General features: G+C 49.2%; 1 protein-coding gene across 1 annotated transcript in view; it reads right to left on the bottom strand.

The window, feature by feature from the left end:
* Positions 1 to 892: 892 nt before the first annotated feature.
* LOC115206509 (chordin) overlaps positions 893 to 20,059 on the bottom strand; it is a 46,364-nt gene continuing 27,197 nt past the window's right edge. The window contains exons 7-21 of the mRNA XM_029773579.1: positions 19,101 to 19,242; positions 17,082 to 17,219; positions 16,131 to 16,213; positions 12,825 to 12,972; positions 11,270 to 11,376; positions 10,859 to 11,138; positions 9,684 to 9,925; positions 9,138 to 9,251; positions 8,102 to 8,293; positions 7,759 to 7,852; positions 7,543 to 7,599; positions 2,573 to 2,676; positions 2,159 to 2,416; positions 1,558 to 1,651; positions 893 to 1,373 (exon numbers count right to left, since the gene is read on the bottom strand). Coding sequence (XP_029629439.1) covers positions 1,309 to 1,373; positions 1,558 to 1,651; positions 2,159 to 2,416; positions 2,573 to 2,676; positions 7,543 to 7,599; positions 7,759 to 7,852; positions 8,102 to 8,293; positions 9,138 to 9,251; positions 9,684 to 9,925; positions 10,859 to 11,138; positions 11,270 to 11,376; positions 12,825 to 12,972; positions 16,131 to 16,213; positions 17,082 to 17,219; positions 19,101 to 19,242 — 2,118 coding nt within the window. The 3' untranslated portion in view covers positions 893 to 1,308. The remainder of the gene's footprint in view (positions 1,374 to 1,557; positions 1,652 to 2,158; positions 2,417 to 2,572; positions 2,677 to 7,542; positions 7,600 to 7,758; positions 7,853 to 8,101; positions 8,294 to 9,137; positions 9,252 to 9,683; positions 9,926 to 10,858; positions 11,139 to 11,269; positions 11,377 to 12,824; positions 12,973 to 16,130; positions 16,214 to 17,081; positions 17,220 to 19,100; positions 19,243 to 20,059) is intronic.

The following is a 20,059-nucleotide window of genomic DNA, read 5'->3' as shown; positions in this document are numbered from 1 at the left end:
CATAAAAATAACAACACTTAAACAAAGTATTATAAAATAATTATACATATTACTGAAATGAGAAACAGACAACCACATGAAGAGGTGCAATACAGGTCAATGGTACCAGACTCAGAGCTGCAAATAAATCTAAATCAAATGTTTATGTAAAGTTACAGTATATTCTAATCTCTTCAGTGAGCAATTAGAATAGATACTTGGGTGTGTTATGCTTTTCCAAGGGAAGAGTTCTAGTGGTGCTGACTGGATGGGATGACAGGGCGTATGTGTGGTGCTGACTGGATGGGATGACAGGGCGTATGTGTGGTGCTGACTGGATGGGATGACAGGGCGTATGTGTGGTGCTGACTGGATGGGATGACAGGGCGTATGTGTGGTGCTGACTGGATGGGATGACAGGGCGTATGTGTGGTGCTGACTGGATTGGATGATAGGTGTATGTGTGGTGCTGACTGGATGGGATGACAGGGCGTATGTGTGGTGCTGACTGGATGGGATGACAGGGCGTATGTGTGGTGCTGACTGGATGGGATGATAGGTGTATGTGTGGTGCTGACTGGATGGGATGACAGGGCGTATGTGTGGTGCTGGTTTATCAGATAGACTGAGCATTGCTGACTGTTTTGTGTGCGTTTCCATCTAGCCACCAAGTAAGTTTACTGTCTTGTATGTTTGGCACCTGCTTAGCAAACATTTTTACCACTGGCAAACACACACACACACACACACACACACACACACACACACACACACACACACACATCAATCAGTACAAACCATTTACAATTAACATCAATCTAACAACGCAAAGGCTACCAACACATCCATTTTAACAACTAAGCAAAAAACCTTGAGTACAGGTATTTGAATATGAAGGGTAATTGTATGTGACTTTTGAAAGGGCGGGCAAAATTCATCACGAGGAAACAAAAGAACTAAAAACAAAACAAAAATGTCAAATTTCAAAGGAGAAACCAGTCAAAAGTCACTGCTGCAGCAGCTGTGGTTGGTTCACTTCTGATCTCTTTTTGTTCCCTTCTTTCCATGACACCTCAGTGCTTCTCTTTCTTTTCCTCTGTCTTTCCTTCCTTCCTTCCAATCCAGAGGCTGACTAAGGGGTGGGAGTGGACAGGGGGGGTTGTGGGTTGGGGCTGGAGGGTTATAGGGGTCTTGATTTTAGGGGGTGTTAGCTGACCCAGTGTGCAGGTCTAGGTCTGCCCATGAGGGGGTAGGTAGAGAGAGGAGGGGAGGGGGGCGTGGTGGGAGGAAGGTAGAAGTGGGGGATGCGGCTGGAGAGGGGATCTCAACTCAGTGTCTCCAGCTGTTCTTCTTTTCCGGAACTTTCATCAGCTCCTCCTCTTCCTCTTTGGAATCTAAACAAAAGAGACAATCCAATATGAATGAATCTGTGATTACTACATGAATCATCACTGTTTGAAAGCATGTCATCAGGATTGAGAGCATGTCTCGCTATTTCAAGCATGTGTCCTAGGATGCTCTGGCTAGGGAGCATGAGGGAGGATGGTGTATGTTTGTGTGTGCTTGTGTGCTTGTCACCTTGGCACTCAGGACAGCACATGCCCTCCCGGCGGGTGATGTTACTACAGGTCAGGACTGGACACTGTTTCCTCTGACACTTAGTCACACCATGCTGGAGAGAGAGAGGGAGAAAGAAAGCGAGAAAGGAGGGAGGGAGAGATCGAGGGAGGTACATTAGGAATGCTCCTCACAATGCTGTGAAACCAGAAAATGCTCCACGCTTCTCAACTCCAAATCCCAGAGTTCCCCACACTGACACTGGAATTTTTCCCCAAAGGGTAAAGACCACACAAGTCCCCCCATCCCTACAGCTATGAAGCTCACCCAAGTCTGAAACATCCCTACTCTATCTGTACAAATATGTACTGAGCACAGTGGCATGGAAAAACTCCTTCAGTCAGTAGAAACGTTGAGTCTGGGTTTTTCTAAAGGTTTACTGAAACAGAGGGAGTTCTACAGTGGTTTTTTCCTTTTTGGTCTATGGGGTTTAGGTCCAACAGTCTGAAGCTTTTTTGTCTTGAGTTTTGTTGCTTGGCAACAGGTCCAAACCCACTTTTAAGTGTCTGTATTTTGTAAAAGACTTGTTCCTGACTGGTCCCTGACTCCCTGTAATACTCACGTCACACCAGCAGGTGATGCACTTCATCTCTCCCATCAGGGGCACACGGGGGTGCCAGTTGTCACTGTTCTGGTAGAAGTTCTTCCCAAACTTGCAGTGACGTGTCCCGTCTGCCTGCATCATGTCAGCGTGCTCCAAGGGGGGTTTGTCTTCCTCCGGACATTCCTTACAGCAGTCTGAGGGGCTACGGCGTACCGGACGACTGCAGGTCAGGGCTGGACACGTCACCTTCTCACAGTGCACCTCGCCTGTCGCCCCCTACCGGAGTAGAGGAGGAAGGACACAATGGGAATGAGCGTAATTTACATTAAATTCTAGGAAGCTGCAGAAAGGTTATGTTTCTAAATATGTTTTGTTACCATCACTTATCGACTTACATCATCCTAGCTGTGAAGAAATAACCTAGAGGCCTACCTTGCAGGTGCAGAGGGCACACTTGATGTAGCCAAATGGAGGGACGAATGGATGCCATGTAGACCCAGGAGCATGCATCTTCTGGTCCCCCTCAAAGTAACAACCTGAGTGAGTGAGTGAGTGAGTGAGTGAGTGAGTGAGTGAGTATGGGGGGGTTCAGAGGGATGAGAGAAATAGAGGACTCTTAGCATTGCAAATGCATATCAATCTCAGAGGTAAAACGTATCTGTTGGCACAAAGAGACAGAGGGAACAGACAGAAGGAGAGGAGGGAGGGTGATGTAGAGAGACAGAACGAGTGCCTCCTAGCAGGGAGAGATAGAGGAACAGACAGAAGGAGAGGAGGGAGGGTGATGTAGAGAGACAGAACGAGTGCCTCCTAGCAGGGAGAGATAGAGGAACAGACAGAAGGAGAGGGAGGGAGGGTGATGTAGAGAGACAGAACGAGTGCCTCCTGGCAGGGAGAGATAGAGGAACAGACAGAAGGAGAGGAGGGAGGGTGATGTAGAGAGACAGAACGAGTGCCTCCTGGCAGGGAGAGATAGAGGAAGCAGAACAGAAGGAGAGTGAGGGAGGGTGATGTAGAGAGACAGAACGAGTGCCTCCTAGCAGGGAGAGATTAGAGGAACAGACAGAAGATAGGGAGGGAGGAGGGTGATGTAAGAAGAGACAGAACGAGTGCCTCCTGGCAGGAGAGATATGAGGAACAGACAGAAGTAGAGGAGGGAGGGTGATGTAGAGAGACAGAACGAGTGCCGCCTAGCAGGGAGAAACAGAGGGAACACGAACAGAAGGAGAGGAGGGCAGGGTGATGTGAGAGAGACAGGAACGAGTGCCCTCCTAGCAGGGAGAAACAGAGGAACAAGACAGAAGGAGGAGGGAGGGAGGGTGATTGTAGAGAGACAGAACGAGTGCCTCTAGCAAGGGGGAAGAAACAAGAGGAACAGACAGAAGGAAGGAGGGGAGGGTGATGTAGAGAGACAGAACGAGTGCCTCCTAGCAGGGAGAAACAGAGGAACAGACAGAAGGAGAGGAGGGAGGGTGATGTAGAGAGACAGAACGAGTGCCTCCTAGCAGGGAGAGATAGAGGAACAGACAGAAGGAGAGGAGGGAGGGTGATGTAGAGAGACAGAACGAGTGCCTCCTAGCAGGGAGAGATAGAGGAACAGACAGAAGGGAGAGGAGGGAGGGTGATGTAGAGAGACAGAACGAGTGCCTCCTAGCAGGGAGAGATAGAGGAACAGACAGAAGGAGAGGGAGGGAGGGTGATGTAGAGAGACAGAACGAGTGCCTCCTGGCAGGGAGAGATAGAGGAACAGACAGAAGGAGAGGAGGGAGGGTGATGTAGAGAGACAGAACGAGTGCCTCCTAGCAGGGAGAGATAGAGGAACAGACAGAAGGAGAGGAGGGAGGGTGATGTAGAGAGACAGAACGAGTGCCTCCTAGCAGGGAGAAACAGAGGAACAGACAGAAGGAGAGGAGGGAGGGTGATGTAGTAGAGCGAACGAGTGCCTCCTAGGCAGGGAGAGTATAGAGGGAACAGACAGAAGGAGAGGGGGAGGGTGGGTAAGAAGAGCACAGAACGAGTGCCTCCTAGCAGGGAGAGATAGAGGACAACAGAAGGAGAGGGAGGGAGGGTGATGTAGAGAGACAGACCGAGTGCCTCCTGGCGGGAGAGATAGAGGAACAGACAGAAGGAGAGGGAGGGTAGGTGGATGTAGAGAGACAGAACTGAGTGCCTACTAGCAGGGAGAGATAGAGAGAAACAGACATACAATAAGAGAAAGGGAGGGAGGGTGATGTTAGAGATTCAGAACGAGTGCCTCGCTAGGCAGGGAGAGATAGAGGAACAGACAGAAGTAGAGGGAGGGAGGGTGATGTAGAGAGACAGAACGAGTGCCGCCCTAGCAGGGAGAAACAGAGGAACAGACAGAAGGAGAGGGATGGAGGGTGATGTAGAGAGACGAACGAGTGCGCTCCGAGCAGGGAGAGATTAGAGGAACAGACAGAAGGAGAGGGAGGGAGGGTGATGTAGAGAGACAGAACGAGTGCCTCCTAGCAGGGAGAAACAGAGGGAAACAGACAGAAGGAGAGGGAGGGAGGGGTGTTAGAGAGACAGAACGAGTGCCTCCTGGCAGGGAGAGATAGAGGAACAGACAGAAGGAGAGGGAGGGAGGTTGATGTAGAGAGACAGAACGAGTGCTCCTAGAAGGGAGAGATAGAGGAACAGACAGAAGGAGAGGAGGGAGGGTGATGTAGAGAGACAGAACGAGTGCCTCCTGGCAGGGAGAGATAGAGGAACAGACAGAAGGAGAGGAGGGAGGGTGATGTAGAGAGACAGAACGAGTGCCTCCTAGCAGGGAGAGATAGAGGGAACAGACAGAAGGAGAGGAGGGAGGGTGATGTAGAGAGACAGAACGAGTGCCTCCTAGCAGGGAGAGATAGAGGAATAGACAGAAGGAGAGGAGGGAGGGTGATGTAGAGAGACAGAACGAGTGCCTCCTAGCAGGGAGAGATAGAGGAACAGACAGAAGGAGAGGGAGGGAGGGTGATGTAGAGAGACAGAACGAGTGCCTCCTGGCAGGGAGAGATAGAGGAACAGACAGAAGGAGAGGGAGGGAGGGTGATGTAGAGAGACAGAACGAGTGCCTCCTAGCAGGGAGAAACAGAGGACAGACAGAAGGAGAGGAGGGAGGGTTGATGTAGAGAGACAGAACGAGTGCCTCCTGGCAGGGAGAGATAGAGGAACAGACAGAAGGGAGAGGGAGGGAGGGTGATGTAGAGAGACAGAACGAGTGCCTCCTGGCAGGGAGAGATAGGAGGGAACAGACAGAAGGAGAGGGAGGGAGGTGATGTAGAGAGACAGAACGAGTGCCTCCTGGCAGGGAGAGATAGAGGAACAGACAGAAGGAGAGGAGGGAGGGTGATGTAGAGAGACAGAACGAGTGCCTCCTGGCAGGGAGAGATAGAGGAACAGACAGAAGGAGAGGAGGGAGGGGTGATGTAGAGAGACAGAACGAGTGCCTCCTGGCAGGGAGAAACAGAGGAACAGACAGAAGGAGAGGGAGGGAGGGGTGATGTAGAGAGACAGAACGAGTGCCTCCTAGCAGGGAGAAACAGAGGAACAGACAGAAGGAGAGGAGGGAGGGTGATGTAGAGAGACAGAACGAGTGCCTCCTGGCAGGGAGAAACAGAGGAACAGACAGAAGGAGAGGGAGGGAGGGTGATGTAGAGAGACAGAACGAGTGCCTCCTAGCAGGGAGAAACAGAGGAACAGACAGAAGGAGAGGGAGGGAGGGTGATGTAGAGAGACAGAACGAGTGCCTCCTGGCAGGGAGAGATAGAGGAACAGACAGAAGGAGAGGGAGGGAGGGTGATGTAGAGAGACAGAACGAGTGCCTCCTGGCAGGGAGAGATAGAGGAACAGACAGAAGGAGAGGGAGGGAGGGTGATGTAGAGAGACAGAACGAGTGCCTCCTGGCAGGGAGAGATAGAGGAACAGACAGAAGGAGAGGGAGGGAGGGTGATGTAGAGAGACAGAACGAGTGCCTCCTAGCAGGGAGAGATAGAGGAACAGACAGAAGGAGAGGAGGGAGGGTGATGTAGAGAGACAGAACGAGTGCCTCCTGGCAGGGAGAGATAGAGGAACAGACAGAAGGAGAGGGAGGGAGGGTGATGTAGAGAGACAGAACGAGTGCCTCCTAGCAGGGAGAGATAGAGGAACAGACAGAAGGAGAGGGAGGGAGGGTGATGTAGAGAGACAGAACGAGTGCCTCCTAGCAGGGAGAGATAGAGGACAGACAGAAGGAGAGGGAGGGAGGGTGATGTAGAGAGACAGAACGAGTGCCTCCTGCAGGGAGAGATAGAGGAACAGACAGAAGGAGAGGGAGGGAGGGTGATGTAGAGAGACAGAACGAGTGCCTCCTAGCAGGGAGAGACAGAGGAACAGACAGAAGGAGAGGGAGGGAGGGTGATGTAGAGAGACAGAACGAGTGCCTCCTAGCAGGGAGAGATAGAGGAACAGACAGAAGGAGAGGAGGGAGGGTGATGTAGAGAGACAGAACGAGTGCCTCCTAGCAGGGAGAGATAGAGGAACAGACAGAAGGAGAGGGAGGGAGGGTGATGTAGAGAGACAGAACGAGTGCCTCCTGGCAGGGAGAGATAGAGGAACAACAGAAGGAGAGAGGGAGGGTGATTAGAGAGACAGAACGAGTGCCTCCTAGCAGGAGAGATAGGAACAGACAGAAGGAGAGAGGGAGGGTGATGTAGAGAGACAGAACGAGTGCCTCCTAGCAGGAGAGATAGAGGAACAGACAGAAGGAGAGGGAGGGAGGGTGATGTAGAGAGACAGAACGAGTGCCTCCTAGCAGGGATAGATAGAGAACAGACAGAAGGAGAGGAGGGAGGGTGATGTAGAGAGACAGAACGAGTGCCTCCTAGCAGGGAGAAACAGAGGAACAGACAGAAGGAGAGGAGGGAGGGTGATGTAGAGAGACAGAACGAGTGCCTCCTAGCAGGGAGAAACAGAGGAACAGACAGAAGGAGAGGAGGGAGGGTGATGTAGAGAGACAGAACGAGTGCCTCCTAGCAGGGAGAAACAGAGGAACAGACAGAAGAAGAAGAGGGAGGGAGGGTGATGTAGAGAGAGAACGAGTGCCTCCTGGCAGGGAGAAACAGAGGAACAGACAGAAGGAGAGGGAGGGAGGGGATAAGAGACAGAACGAGTGCCTCCTGGCAGGAGGAGATAGAGGAACAGACAGAAGGAGAGGAGGGAGGGTGATGTAGAGAGAAAGAACGAGTGCCTCCTAGCAGGGAGAAACAGAGGAACAGACAGAAGAAGAAGAGGGAGGGAGGGAGGGTGATGTAGAGAGAGAACGAGTGCCTCCTGGCAGGGAGAAACAGAGGAACAGACAGATGGAGAAAGCGAGAAAGAAAGAGGAGTGACGGTCAGACAGAGAGACGGTTCAGAACCTTCTGGATGCTCATCTAGTCTCTCTGGAGTCTTCATGTTCTTGGGGTCTTTCCTCTCTAAAGGACAGATAGGGGAAACGGACACAGGAAAGTATTATGTCACAACTTTACGACCGTAATGTGGTGAACTGTCAATAATAAGTCCTCTCAAGAATAAGAAAAACACACAATCCTATTCAAACATAGTAACACACACACTCATACACACACACTCACCGAGACACACGGGGCAGCACTTGTCCTCAGGCTGGATGGTGCGAGAACAGGTGAGGGCTGGACAGATGACTGGGTCACAGATCACTGTGCGCTTCTACAGGGAGGACAGAGAGATGGAGAGATGAGGGAAGAGAAAATGGACAGAAGAAGAGAGAGAGTGGTTAGACACAGTCACTCAATATAGAAGTAGAAACTATACTTCTAGATTCTCAAGACTTCTAGATTCTCCATGGAAAGGGCTTCTTAGTTCAGGACTAGACTTAATCAGTGTCTGGGAAACCAGCAGTGAATTGAATGCGTAGCTATAGCGCCGCCCTAGTGGTTGTAGTTGGAACAGTCCTACCTGACAGCTGCAGGTGAAACAGTGGTTGTAGTTGGGGGTCCAGAGTGAGCCGTGGGCGTGGTGTTGACTCTCAAAGAAACAGGTGTGGGGGTCTTTCTTTAGTTCCTCAGGATCACGCACAAACAGGCCATCAAACTCAGCCACCTCCACCTCACCCCTTGTCCCAAACTCACAGTTGTTAGGCACATGGACCTGTAGGGAGAGAAAGACAGAAGGGAGGGAGAGAAGAATGGAGAGGAGGTGACGGAGAGAGAAAGAAAGAGGGGACGAGCATGAGAATAGGAGAATAAGAGGAGGGACCAAGAGAAAGAGAACAAGGAGGAGGAAGTAGGGAGAGAGGGGGGGAAGACAGAGGTTAGGATTTCAGTGATTTGTTGGACAAACCTCCCTGGTGCCTTGTTATAAAGTGTACTTGTAAATGAGTCCTAAATGGAGCGTTCAGCCAGCTTTCCGGCCATGTCTCTACGGCTCCAAGGCACATGGCTGTTTATGTGTCAGACCTGTTTGCTATTAAAACTACCGGACCTTACTGTGTGTGTGTGTGTGTGTGTGTGTGTGTGTTCTCACACGTTTCTTTCTTCCATTCTAATCCCTGGCAGCTAAGACAAAATCTTAAACCAGGCCACCTGCAGATATGTTCGCATGTAACGATGTGTTTGTGTGTCCTCAAAAACTTTTACTTTTCAACAAAATGTCTCTAAAAACACAAGACCATCTGCCAGTGAGAGTGTGTGGCCTCACACTGGCTAAGTGAGCACTCACTCACTCACTCACTCACTCACTCACTCACTCACACACACACACACACACAAACACTCAGCTGACTAGGGCCCTAAGGAGCCTCAGCTCCCTCCCTCCTCTCCTCCACCTGTCATCGCTCCATCTCTATAATCCTCAATATATTCCAATAATGCTGATCAAAGTGAAGAGTGTGGATTGGGATTGAGCTACGGTTGAGGTTGAGATGCACACTGTGTTAGGATTTTAGAGTGGTTGAATAATGGTTGTTCAGTGGTTGAGTTCTGGTCCTACTCACCCGTCCACGTATCTCTCCTCTGGTGTTGACCTTGGTGCTGACCTGGATGAAGGCTGTCCCTCTGTCCAGGTGACGCAACAACTCTACACTGATGTCCTTCAACACACCCTGGGCCTGAGAGAGAGAGAGAGAGAGAGAGAGAGAGAGAGAGAGAGAGAGAGAGAGAGAGAGAGAGAGAGAGAGAGAGAGAGAGAGAGAGAGAGAGAGAGAGAGAGAGAGAGAGAGAGAGAGAGAGAGAGAGAGAGAGAGAGAGAGAGAGAGAGAGAGAGAGAGAGAGAGAGAGAGAGGAGAGAGAGAGAGAGAGAGAGAGAGAGAGAGAGAGAGAGAGAGAGAGAGAGAGAGAGAGAGAGAGAGAGAGAGAGAGAGAGAGAGAGAGAGAGAGAGAGAGAGAGGAGAGAGAGAGAGAGAGAGAGAGAGAGAGAGAGAGAGAGAGAGAGAGAGAGAATGGAATAGAATAAGATTCTGCTGTATGTATACATTATCTATATCATACTGTCATGACAAAGTTGTGTGTCTGTGATTATTCATGTATCTCCCTCTGCCTACCTGAGAACCATAGAACCCTGTCAGCAGTCTCTTGTGATTGGTGCTGCTCTCACCAAGCTCTCCGATTTCGGCAAATCCATGAAGGTGGGCGCTGACTGTGAGGTCATCAGCTTTGCTGAGGCCTGCCACCACGATCTCATAATGGAGGTGACAGCGCTCGTCCACAGACACCCAGGCATGGCCCCCAGCACTGGTCAGGACTGGAGGGGCCACAAACTGGCCTGCCAGAGGGACAGGGATCTCTAGGGAAGGAGAGGGTTGAGAGAGTTAAATATGAATGAAAAGCAAAAGACTAGAGTTAAAGAGAATAATCTCAAATTGGGATCAATGTTTTTCTTTCAGATACTTTATAAAGGTGCCTCTGTGAACACTGTCTCTAGTCTAGAGGACTGGAGTTTTCCATCCCTGACCTATGCATTTACTCAACCTAAGTGTATTTGAGTTACTCTATGGTGAATCCCAAACCAGTCCATCGCCACTACCAACTCGCTCGGAGGGCCTTCCATTGTCACGTGTTACTAACAAAACTCAAAGGGTGATTTCAAGAGTAGTGAAGGGATCAATCAACTTCGGGACATACTAACACAACCCCACCAAGCCGCACTGCTTCTTGACACAATGCCCACTTAATCCGGAATCCTGCCGCACCAATGTGTCGGAGGAAACACGGTACACCTGGCGACCATGTCAACGTGCACGCGCCTGGCCCGCCAAAGGAGTCGCTAGAGCGCGATAGGACAAGGACATCCCTGCCGGCCAAACCCTCCCCTAATCTAGACAACTTTGGGCCAATTGTCTCGTGGGTCTACCGGTCGCGGCCGGCTGTGACACAGGTTCGGGATATACTCTTGACTTGAATGAGGCAACTCATGTTCCACATTTAAATAATAAAATGGACGTTAAATTCAAATGAGAAAAATTCCCCTGTCATTTTACAAGATAACAGTCACAGTTACACATGTAATTTGGGAGGTATTTCATCTGTTACTTGTGTCAAACACAAACAAACACAGGTGGCTCATAATTATGCACAACTCCATTCTAGTGTGAAATTGCGCAAACTCAAAAATAATTCACGAATGGAGGAGCAAATGCACAAATGAAGGATCGAGACAAAGGGGGTTGATTTAGGATTCAGCCCTAGTGTCTGCTCTGGTCTGAGGTCAGTGTCTCACCATGTCTGGGTGCCTCCAGGCCGCTGTAGAGCAGGCCTCTGATCTGTCCGCGTAGCTCCCCCTCCTGGCTGTGTGCGGTAGCCACGTTGATGAACAGTTCGTTCTGCAGCAGCATGTGGATGTGACGCGCCTCCAGACGACTCCAGCTTCCCGCCGCCCGCCCGCTGGGCCTGTGGAACTCTGGAGCGAGGTCATACAGCACGGAGCGCTTACTGCGCCGCCGAGGCTTTAGCTCGATGGTCAGACCCACCACCTCACTGGACAACCCCGCTATCTGGACCTGTGGACGGAGCAGGATATGGGTTGGTTTGGTGGTTCAGTTCAGTTCAGATATGGAAATAGTGACAGTACAATTCCATTTGATTCAGTTATTTAAAGTTAAAATCAATTCGATTCAGTTCAGATCCATACCTGATAGTCCAGGGTGCCGTTATCATGGAGATGAAAGAATGCTGATCCCACACCGCCTGTCTTCCCTGCTGTCAATGCATCACCACTGGACATGACACTCTGGATGGCTGGAGAGAGAAACACAGGGAGTGGAGGACAGAAAGAGAGAAAATTGAGAGAGGAAAACATTTTGTAAAATATTTCAACATAACAGATGAACACACAGTGCCACATTTGGATCTTTTCATGTTTCCATAAAGCAAATTGAAGGTGGAACGAGAGAGGATGATGAGAGAGTGAGTATGAGTAGGGTCTCCCTGACTCTGATCTCAAAACATTGTCCCCTTTCCATTTCAGCCCCAGACCCAGACTACTACAGACTATCTGTGTGTGATGAGGCAGCTCTTGCATGCGAGATGAGGCAATGCTCTCTGTCGTGTTATAATTCACCATGTTAGTCTGGAGAGCCAGACAGGGGGGAGCCGAGAGAGGGCCAGAACACATTCTCTCACGTCTCCGCTGTAGAACGACACACACACATGCACACACACCCCATGTCATCACTCCACCAGAGGGGACAATCACAGGGAACGGAATAGAGCACAACCCGTCCACACAGAACTTTGGGGTGAGGGTAAGTGTGTGTCATCTCAAAAGAGAGAATTCTAGCTTAAGTGGTATACCCCCCAACACATGCACACCCTAACCCAAGGTTAAACCATGGGATGAGGTAACCCTTGTTGAACACGAAGGGGCTTAGAAGACAGACAGGGAAAGACAAATAGAGAAGGAGCGGAGAGAAAAGGAGGGAGAAACTCCTCAAAGGCCGAATGGGAGTAATAGAGGGGAAGGAGTTCAAGACAGAAAAAGAACAGAACAGGAGAGACAGGCAGAGAGAGAGAGCGAGAGAGAGAGATGTAAGGAGAGAGTGAAACGAGTGTGTTTGGTTGAATTCTTCACACATAACGTCAACCTGTTAATCATGGAACTGGAACACCAGTATGGAGAGTGAGGTCCAGCAGACTGTGACCTTGGCAGCGCCCAGTGTGTGTGTGTGTGTGTGTGTGTGTGTGTACACACAAGTGTGGGTGTGCGTATGAAAAAGACAATGTGTGTGTGAGTGTGTGTGGGGGGGATCTAAGTATATAAGTATGTTTGCATTAGAGTCGCTTGAATGGAACATGTGTGCGCTGAATTGTCTCAGACTTTGTCTACGACACACACCTCCTCTCCCGGTCTTGGTGGACCACCAAGTCAAACAGCGGTGCTATAAACATGGTTTTACTTCAGTGATAAGACTTGAAAGAAAGGAGTATTTATAGAAGAGAGAGAATCGCTAAAACAGCCATGGAGGAACAGAAGGGGAACAAGTGAACTGAAAGACAAAACCCATTCCTCCTAGGTCTCTGACGTTGGCCTCATTTCAGGTGTGATGGGATGACAGAAGAGGAATGAAGGTTGATTGTTTGATGTTGAGCGACTCGAGTAACTTCATCGATTCAACATGTCACCTGTCTGAGTGACTGACTGTGGGCTGATTGATTGGTTGTTCTACATAAAGGGGCGTGGCACTTACTGTCACATGACTTCCTGCCGGTGATGAAACCGGAGATGTGTCTGGGGTCCGGGCCCTCAGTTTCCACGGCAATCACCAGCTGGCCCCTTGACAACCAGAAGAGCTCCCGACTGTTCAGGTCTGTCAGCACCTCAGCAAAGTCTGGGTCCTAAAGGGAGAACGTTGGGGAAATGGTGATACGTCGTCAGACTTATCAGAAACAAACACACAAGGGGTTGTAATAAATAAACTCACAAAGTCATTCTCCTCAAACACACATACAGACACTGAAACACACTCACACTCTCTCTGTCTCTCTCAACAACCCCCCCCCACCACCACCACCACACACACACACACACATAGGCCTTAGACACACCGGAAATATGGCTTGCTTTGGGGCTAATATCTCACAAAATGCACCCACTTTCATATCCTTCCAACCGCCAGAACTTTAGATAAACAGAGATTGGAAAGTTATTTGAAAAATGTTATATTAATGTGACAGATGTATGACTGTGGTGAACACATTACTTTTATGACCTCGGGGCCCATTTCAATAGAAATATCCATGTACAAAAAATCCAGGGACAGGATTGAGCCAAGAGAGAGAGAGGGAGGGATGGAGGAATGACAGGAGGGAGGTAAGGAAAGAAAGGATGAAGGAAGGAGTGATTGAGAAATGTGGAGAGTAAAAAGCATTATTGGAGATGAAAGGAAAGTAAAGAAGGATGGTAATATATTAAGAGCAGGAAAGGGAGGAGAACACACACTACCATTCAAATTAGTGGATTCGGCTATTTCAGCCACACCGTTGCTGAATAGTGTATAAAATCAAGCACACAGCCATGCAATATCCATAGACAAACATTGGCAGTAGAATGGCCTTACTGAAGAGCTCAGTGACTTTCAACATGGCACCGTCATAGGATGCCACCTTTCCAACAAGTCAGTTCATCAAATTTCTGCCCTGCTAGAGCTGCCCCGGTCAACTGTAAGTGCTGTTATTGTGAAGTGGAAACGTCGAAGAGCAACAACGGCTCAGGCGCAAAGTGGTAGGCCACACAAGCTCACAGAACGGGACCGCCGAGTGCTGAAGCCCGTAAAAAATCCTGGAAGCAGCGTCAGCAAAATAACTGTTAGTCTGGAGCTTCATGAAATGAGTTTCCATGGCCGAGCAGCCGCACATAAGCCTAAGATCACCATGCGCAGTGCAAGTGTAACCGATGTGAAATGACTAGTTAGTTAGCGGTGGTGCGCGCTAATAACGTTTCAATCGGTGACGTCACTCGCTCTGAGACCTGAAGTGGTTGTTCCCCTTGCGTTGCAAGGGCCGCGGCTTTTGTGGTGCGATGGGTAACGATGCTTCGTGGGTGTCAGTTGTTGATGTGTGCAAGGGTCCCTGGTTCGAGCCCAGGTTGGGGCGAAGAGAGGGACAGAACCTACACTGTTACACAAGGCGTCAGCTGGAGTGGTGTGAAGCTAGCAGCCATTGGACTCTCGAGCAGTGGAAACGCATTCTCTGTAGTGATGAATCACACTTCACCATCTGGCAGTCTGATGGACGCATCTGGGTTTGACGGATGCCAGGCGAACGATACCTGCTCCAATGCATAGTGCCAACTGTAAAGTTTGATGGAGGAATGATGGTCTAGGGATGTTTTTCATGTTTCGGGCTAGGCCCCTTAGTTCCAGTGAAGGGAAATCTTAACGCTACAGCGTACAATGATATTATAAACAATTCTGTGCTTCCAACTTTGTGGCAATAGTTTTGGAAAGACCATTCCCTGTTTCAGCATGACAATGCCCCAATGCACAAAGCGAGGTCATTACAGAAATGGTTTGTCGAGATCATTGTGGAAGAACATGACTGGCCTGCACAAAGCCCTGACCTCAATCCCATCGAACACCTTTCGGATGAATTGGAACGCCGACTGCGAGCCAGGCCTAATCGCCCAACATCAGTGCCCAACCTCACTAAGCAAGTCCCAGCAGCGATGTTCCAACATCTAGTGGAAAGCCTTTCCAGAAGACTGGAGGCTGTTATAGCAGCAAAGTGGGGACCAACTCCATATTAATACCCATGATTTTGAAATGATATGTTCGACCAGCAGGTGTCCAAATACTTTTGATCATGTAACGTAAAGACTATTTGGTGTATGTGTGTGTGTGTGTAAAACAGAAAGAGGGGCACATCAACTCTCAGATTCACATAATTCCCACCAGATTAAAAACAGACCCCTCCTTTCATCCCTCCTCCTCCCTCTATCCCTCCCTCTCTTCCTCCCCCTCTTCCTCCCTCTTTCTGGTCCCACAGACAACTAACCACTGACATGTGTGAGCAGTGTGCATGCCGTCCCACCCTCTCTCCCTCACTCTCTCCTTTCTGTCTCTCATCCTCCATCTCTCCCTCACTCTCTCCTTTGTCTCTCATCCTCCATCTCTCCCTCACTCTCTCCTTTCTGTCCCTCATCCTCCATCTCTCCCTCACTCTCTCCTTTGTCTCTCATCCTCCATCTCTCCCTCACTCTCTCCTTTCTGTTCCTCATCCTCCATCTCTCCCTCACTCTCTCCTTTGTCTCTCATCCTCCATCTCTCCCTCACTCTCTCCTTTGTCTCTCATCCTCCATCTCTCCCTCACTCTCTCCTTTGTCTCTCATCCTCCATCTCTCCCTCACTCTCTCCTTTGTCTCTCATCCTCCATCTCTCCCTCACTCTCTCCTTTGTCTCTCATCCTCCATCTCTCCCTCACTCTCTCCTTTCTGTCTCTCATCCCTCCATCTCTTCCTCACTCTCTCCTTTGTCTCTCATCCTCCATCTCTCCCTCACTCTCTCCTTTGTCTCTCATCCTCCATCTCTCCCTCACTCTCTCCTTTCTGTCTCTCATCCCTCCATCTCTCCCTCACTCTCTCCTTTCTGTCTCTCATCCCTCCATCTCTTCCTCACTACATCTGTCTCTTACAACCCCCTCCACACTCTCTCTTTCTTTTTCTTTGTCCATCACATCTCTATGGAGGTTTAACAGTACTAACAACAGCAGTAGGATGTGGGGAAGGAGCCACAGCCGTCTCAGCGGGAGAGTGTGTCACGATGTCATCTGTTTCCCCCCTTTCCTCCCGACTCTTGGTTTGTCCCTGATGTCACGATGTCATCTGTTTCCCCCCTTTCCTCCTGCCTCTTGGTTTGTCCTGATGTGTGTTTTCCTCCTAATGGTTAAGGTTAGGATCTGGTTTGGTGAGGACAAGCAGATCCTAGATCTGTGTCCAAGAGAGAAACAGAAAAAGAGAGAGAGAAAGAGAGAGTGTGTGTGTAGTTTCTAAAACGTACATAGGCGGTGACGTTGGCATGGATCTCTCTCAGGACATGTTGGCTGTACTGCAGTCGTACCCGGATGGGCACCAGGGGGGAGTCTACAGGGCCGAGAGAGAGAGCACAGAACAAACTTAGAACCATGTCACACTGCCTCACAGCACTCCCTAGTCCCAAAACAATCTCTAGTCTCTTCTCTTAGCCCCTAAGTTACTCCCTAGTCCCCAGTCCCAAAACAACCTCTAGTCTCTCAGCCCCTAAATTACTCCCTAGTCCCCAGTCCCAAAACAACCTCTAGTCTCTTGTCTTAGCCCCTACCCCCTAGTACCCAGTCCAGAAACAACCCATAGTCTCTTGTTTTATGCCTTAAGGTACCCCCTAGTCCCCAGTCCCAAAACAACCCCAAGTCACTTGTCTTGGCCTCTACTCCCTATTCCCAAAGCAATCTCTAGTTTCTTGACTTAGCCCCTACTCCCTACTCCCAAAACAACCTCCAGTCTCTTGTCTTATGGCTGAAGGTATCAGTCCTCCCTCCCTCCCCCACCCCTCTCTCTCTCCCCTCTCTGTCTGTGTAGTATCAGTCCTCCCTCCCCCACCCCTCTCTCTCTCCCCTCTCACCTCTCTGTCTGTGTTGTATCAGTCCTCCCTCCCCCACCCCTCTCTCTCTCCCCTCTCACCCTGTGTTGTATCAGTCCTCCCTCCCTCCCCCACCCCTCTCTCTCTCCCTCTCTCACCTCTGTCTGTGTAGTATCAGTCCTCCCTCCCCCACCCCTCTCTCTCTCCCCTCTCACCTCTCTGTCTGTGTTGTATCAGTCCTCCCTCCCCCACCTCTCTCTCTCTCCCTCTCTCACCTCTCTGTCTGTGTTGTATCAGTCCTCCCTCCCTCCCCCACCCCTCTCTCTCTCCCCTCTCACCCTGTGTTGTATCAGTCCTCCCTCCCTCCCCCACCCCTCTCTCTCCCCCTCTCACCTCTCTGTCTGTGTTGTATCAGTCCCTGCAGTATGAGGATGAAGTGAAGGTTGTTCTCTGTGTCACTCAGAGTCAGCATGGCAATGCCTCCCATCCCAGAATGCTCTTTTTCTGAGGTCAGAGTGGAGCTGAACGTCTCTGTGGGGTCACACAGATATCACACTCACATTATAAACACACATGCTATACACACATAACTTTTTTTACTGTATTCGGTTATGAAGGCCATCCACTGTGTTCTCATGCAGATACTGTTTACAATATGAGCTGTATACATTACTGAATGTTTGTCCTCATTGAAATGTACACAAATGTATTGTATCCCTCATTTACTCAAGTGGTTCCTTATTTTGGCAGTTACCTGTACACATACAGTTGAAGTTGGAAGTTTACATACACTTAGGTTGGAGTCATTATTAAAACGTGTTTTTCAACCACTCCACAAATGTCTTGTTAACAAACTATAGTTTTGGCAAGTCGTTTAGGACATCTACTTTGTGCGTGACACAAGTAATTTTTCCAACAATTGTTTACAGACAGATTATTTCACTTATAATTCACTGTATCACAATTCCAGTGGGTCAGAAGTTTACATACACTAAGTTGACTGTGCCTTTCAACAGCTTGGAAAATTCCAGAAAATGATGTCATGGCTTTAGAAGCTTCTGATAGGCTAATTGACATCATTTGAGTCAATTGGAGGCGTACCTGTGGATGTATTTCAAGGCCTACCTTCAAACTCAGTGCCTCTTTGCTTGACAGCATGGGGAAATCAAAAGAAAATCAGCCAAGACCTCAGAAAAACAATTGTAGACCTCCACAAGTCTGGTTCATCCTTGGGAGCAATTTCCAAACGCCTGAAGGTACCACGTTCATCGATACAAGTATAAACACCATGGGACCACGGAGCCGTCATACCGCTCAGGAAGGAGACGTGTTCTGTCTCCTAGAGATGAACGTACTTTGGTGCGAAAAGTGCAAATCAATCCCAGAACAACAGCAAAGGACCTTGTGAAGATGCTGGAGGAAACAGGTACAAAAGTATCTATATCCACAGTAAAACGAGTCCTATATTGACATAACCTGAAAGGCCGCTCAGAAAGGAAGAAGCCACTGCTCCAAAACCACCATTAAAAAGCCAGACTACGGTTTGCAACTGCACATGGGGACAAAGATCGTACTTTTTGAAGAAATATCCTCTGGTCTGATGAAACAAAAAGAGAACTGTTTGGCCATAATGACCATCATTAAGTTTGGAGGAAAAAGGGGGAGGCTTGCAAGCCCGAAGAACACCATCCCAACCGTGAAGCACTGGGGTGGCAGCATCATGTTGTGGGGGTGCTTTGCTGCAGGAGGGACTGGTGCACTTCACAAAATAGATGGCATCATGAGGAGGGACAATTATGTGGCTATATTGAAGCAACATCTCAAGACATCAGTCAGGAAGTTAAAGCTTGGTCGCAAATGGGTCTTCCAAATGGACAATGACCCCGAGCATACTTCCAAAGTTGTGGCAAAATGGCTTAAGGACAACAAGTCAAGGTATTGGAATGGCCATCACAAAGCCCTGACCTCAAACCTATAGAAAATTTGTTGGCAGAACTGAAAAAGTGTGTGTGAGCAAGGAGGCCTACAAAGCTTGTGGAAGGCTACCCGAAACGTTAGACCCAAGTTAAACAATTTAAAGGCAATGCTACCAAATACTAATTGAGTGTATGTAAACTTCTGACCCACTGGGAATGTGATTACAGAAATAAAAGCTGAAATAAAACATTCTCTCTAACATTTCACATTCTTAAAATAAAGTGGTGATCCTGACCTAAAACAGGGAATTTTTACTAGGATTAAATGTCAGGAATTGTGAAAAACTGAGTTTAAATGTATTTGGCTAAGGTGTACATAAACTTCAACTGTATATACATAAATCTGAATTGATGGAAATATTGAGTCTTCTTCTATCCACATTTAAACAGATACACAAACACACTTTCATGCACCCACAAATACACGCACACACACCTGCGAACAGTGCTCTGTGTTTGATGATCTTTCCTTCCATCTGCTCCCGTCTACCGGCTGCTGTTGTCATAGTAACCCGAAGTTGTTCTGCCTGTAGCTGTCGCACGTGGGATTGGGGAAGATTCTTCCACACCCCGCAGATCTGAAACACACACACACACACACACACACACACACACACACACACACACACACACACACACACACACACACACACACACAAACAGATGAGCCACAGTTGCAGCCGCATGTTCTTAGCTTTGAGTGTGTAAGTGTGTGTGTGTGTGTGTGTGTGTGTGTGTGTGTGTGTGTGTGTGTGTGTGTGTGTGTGTGTGTGTGTGTGTGTGTGGTGTTCTTAGCCAAGGCTGGGGTTTGAGTGTGTGTGTGCGCGTGTGCGTGCGTGCGTGCGTGTGTGTGGTGTTCTTAGCCAAGGCTGGGGTTTGAGTGTGTGTGTGTGTGTGTGTGTGTGTGTGTGTGTGCGCGCACGTGTATGTGTGTGTGTGTGTGTGTGTGTGTGTGTGTGTGTGTGTGTGTGTGTGTGTGTGTGTGTGTGTGTGTGTGTGTGTGTGTGTGTGTGTGGTGTTCTTAGCCAAGGCTGGGGTTTGAGTGTGTGTGTGTTGTGTTCTGCCATAGTTACTGCTTACAAACTGACTCAAAACAGTCTGCATATGCTGTTTCATTTCTCTGCAACACACAGTTCCATCTGTGGAAAAGATCAGCCTGTCGAGACTCTGGACTCAAACAACGAAACCTCCGGAAAAAAGATTTGCCTTAGAGGGGTAAGAAAGGTGATGACGGACACACACCTCATAGCTCTGACTCCAGGATAATCTCCTCTTTTAATTCTAATTGTGCTCCGTCTCCTTCACACGGATGATGTCACGCACTAAATACCACCCCCCGAGATAATCTGTTCCAACAACCCCTCCCCCTGGCCGCCCCAGGGCGGTTTCACTAAG

This window comes from Salmo trutta, chromosome 13, assembly GCF_901001165.1.
Source record: "Salmo trutta chromosome 13, fSalTru1.1, whole genome shotgun sequence".
Lineage (NCBI taxonomy): Eukaryota > Metazoa > Chordata > Actinopteri > Salmoniformes > Salmonidae > Salmo > Salmo trutta.
The sequence above is the reverse complement of the archived record's forward strand: the minus strand, read 5'-3'. Positions and strand labels throughout refer to the sequence as shown.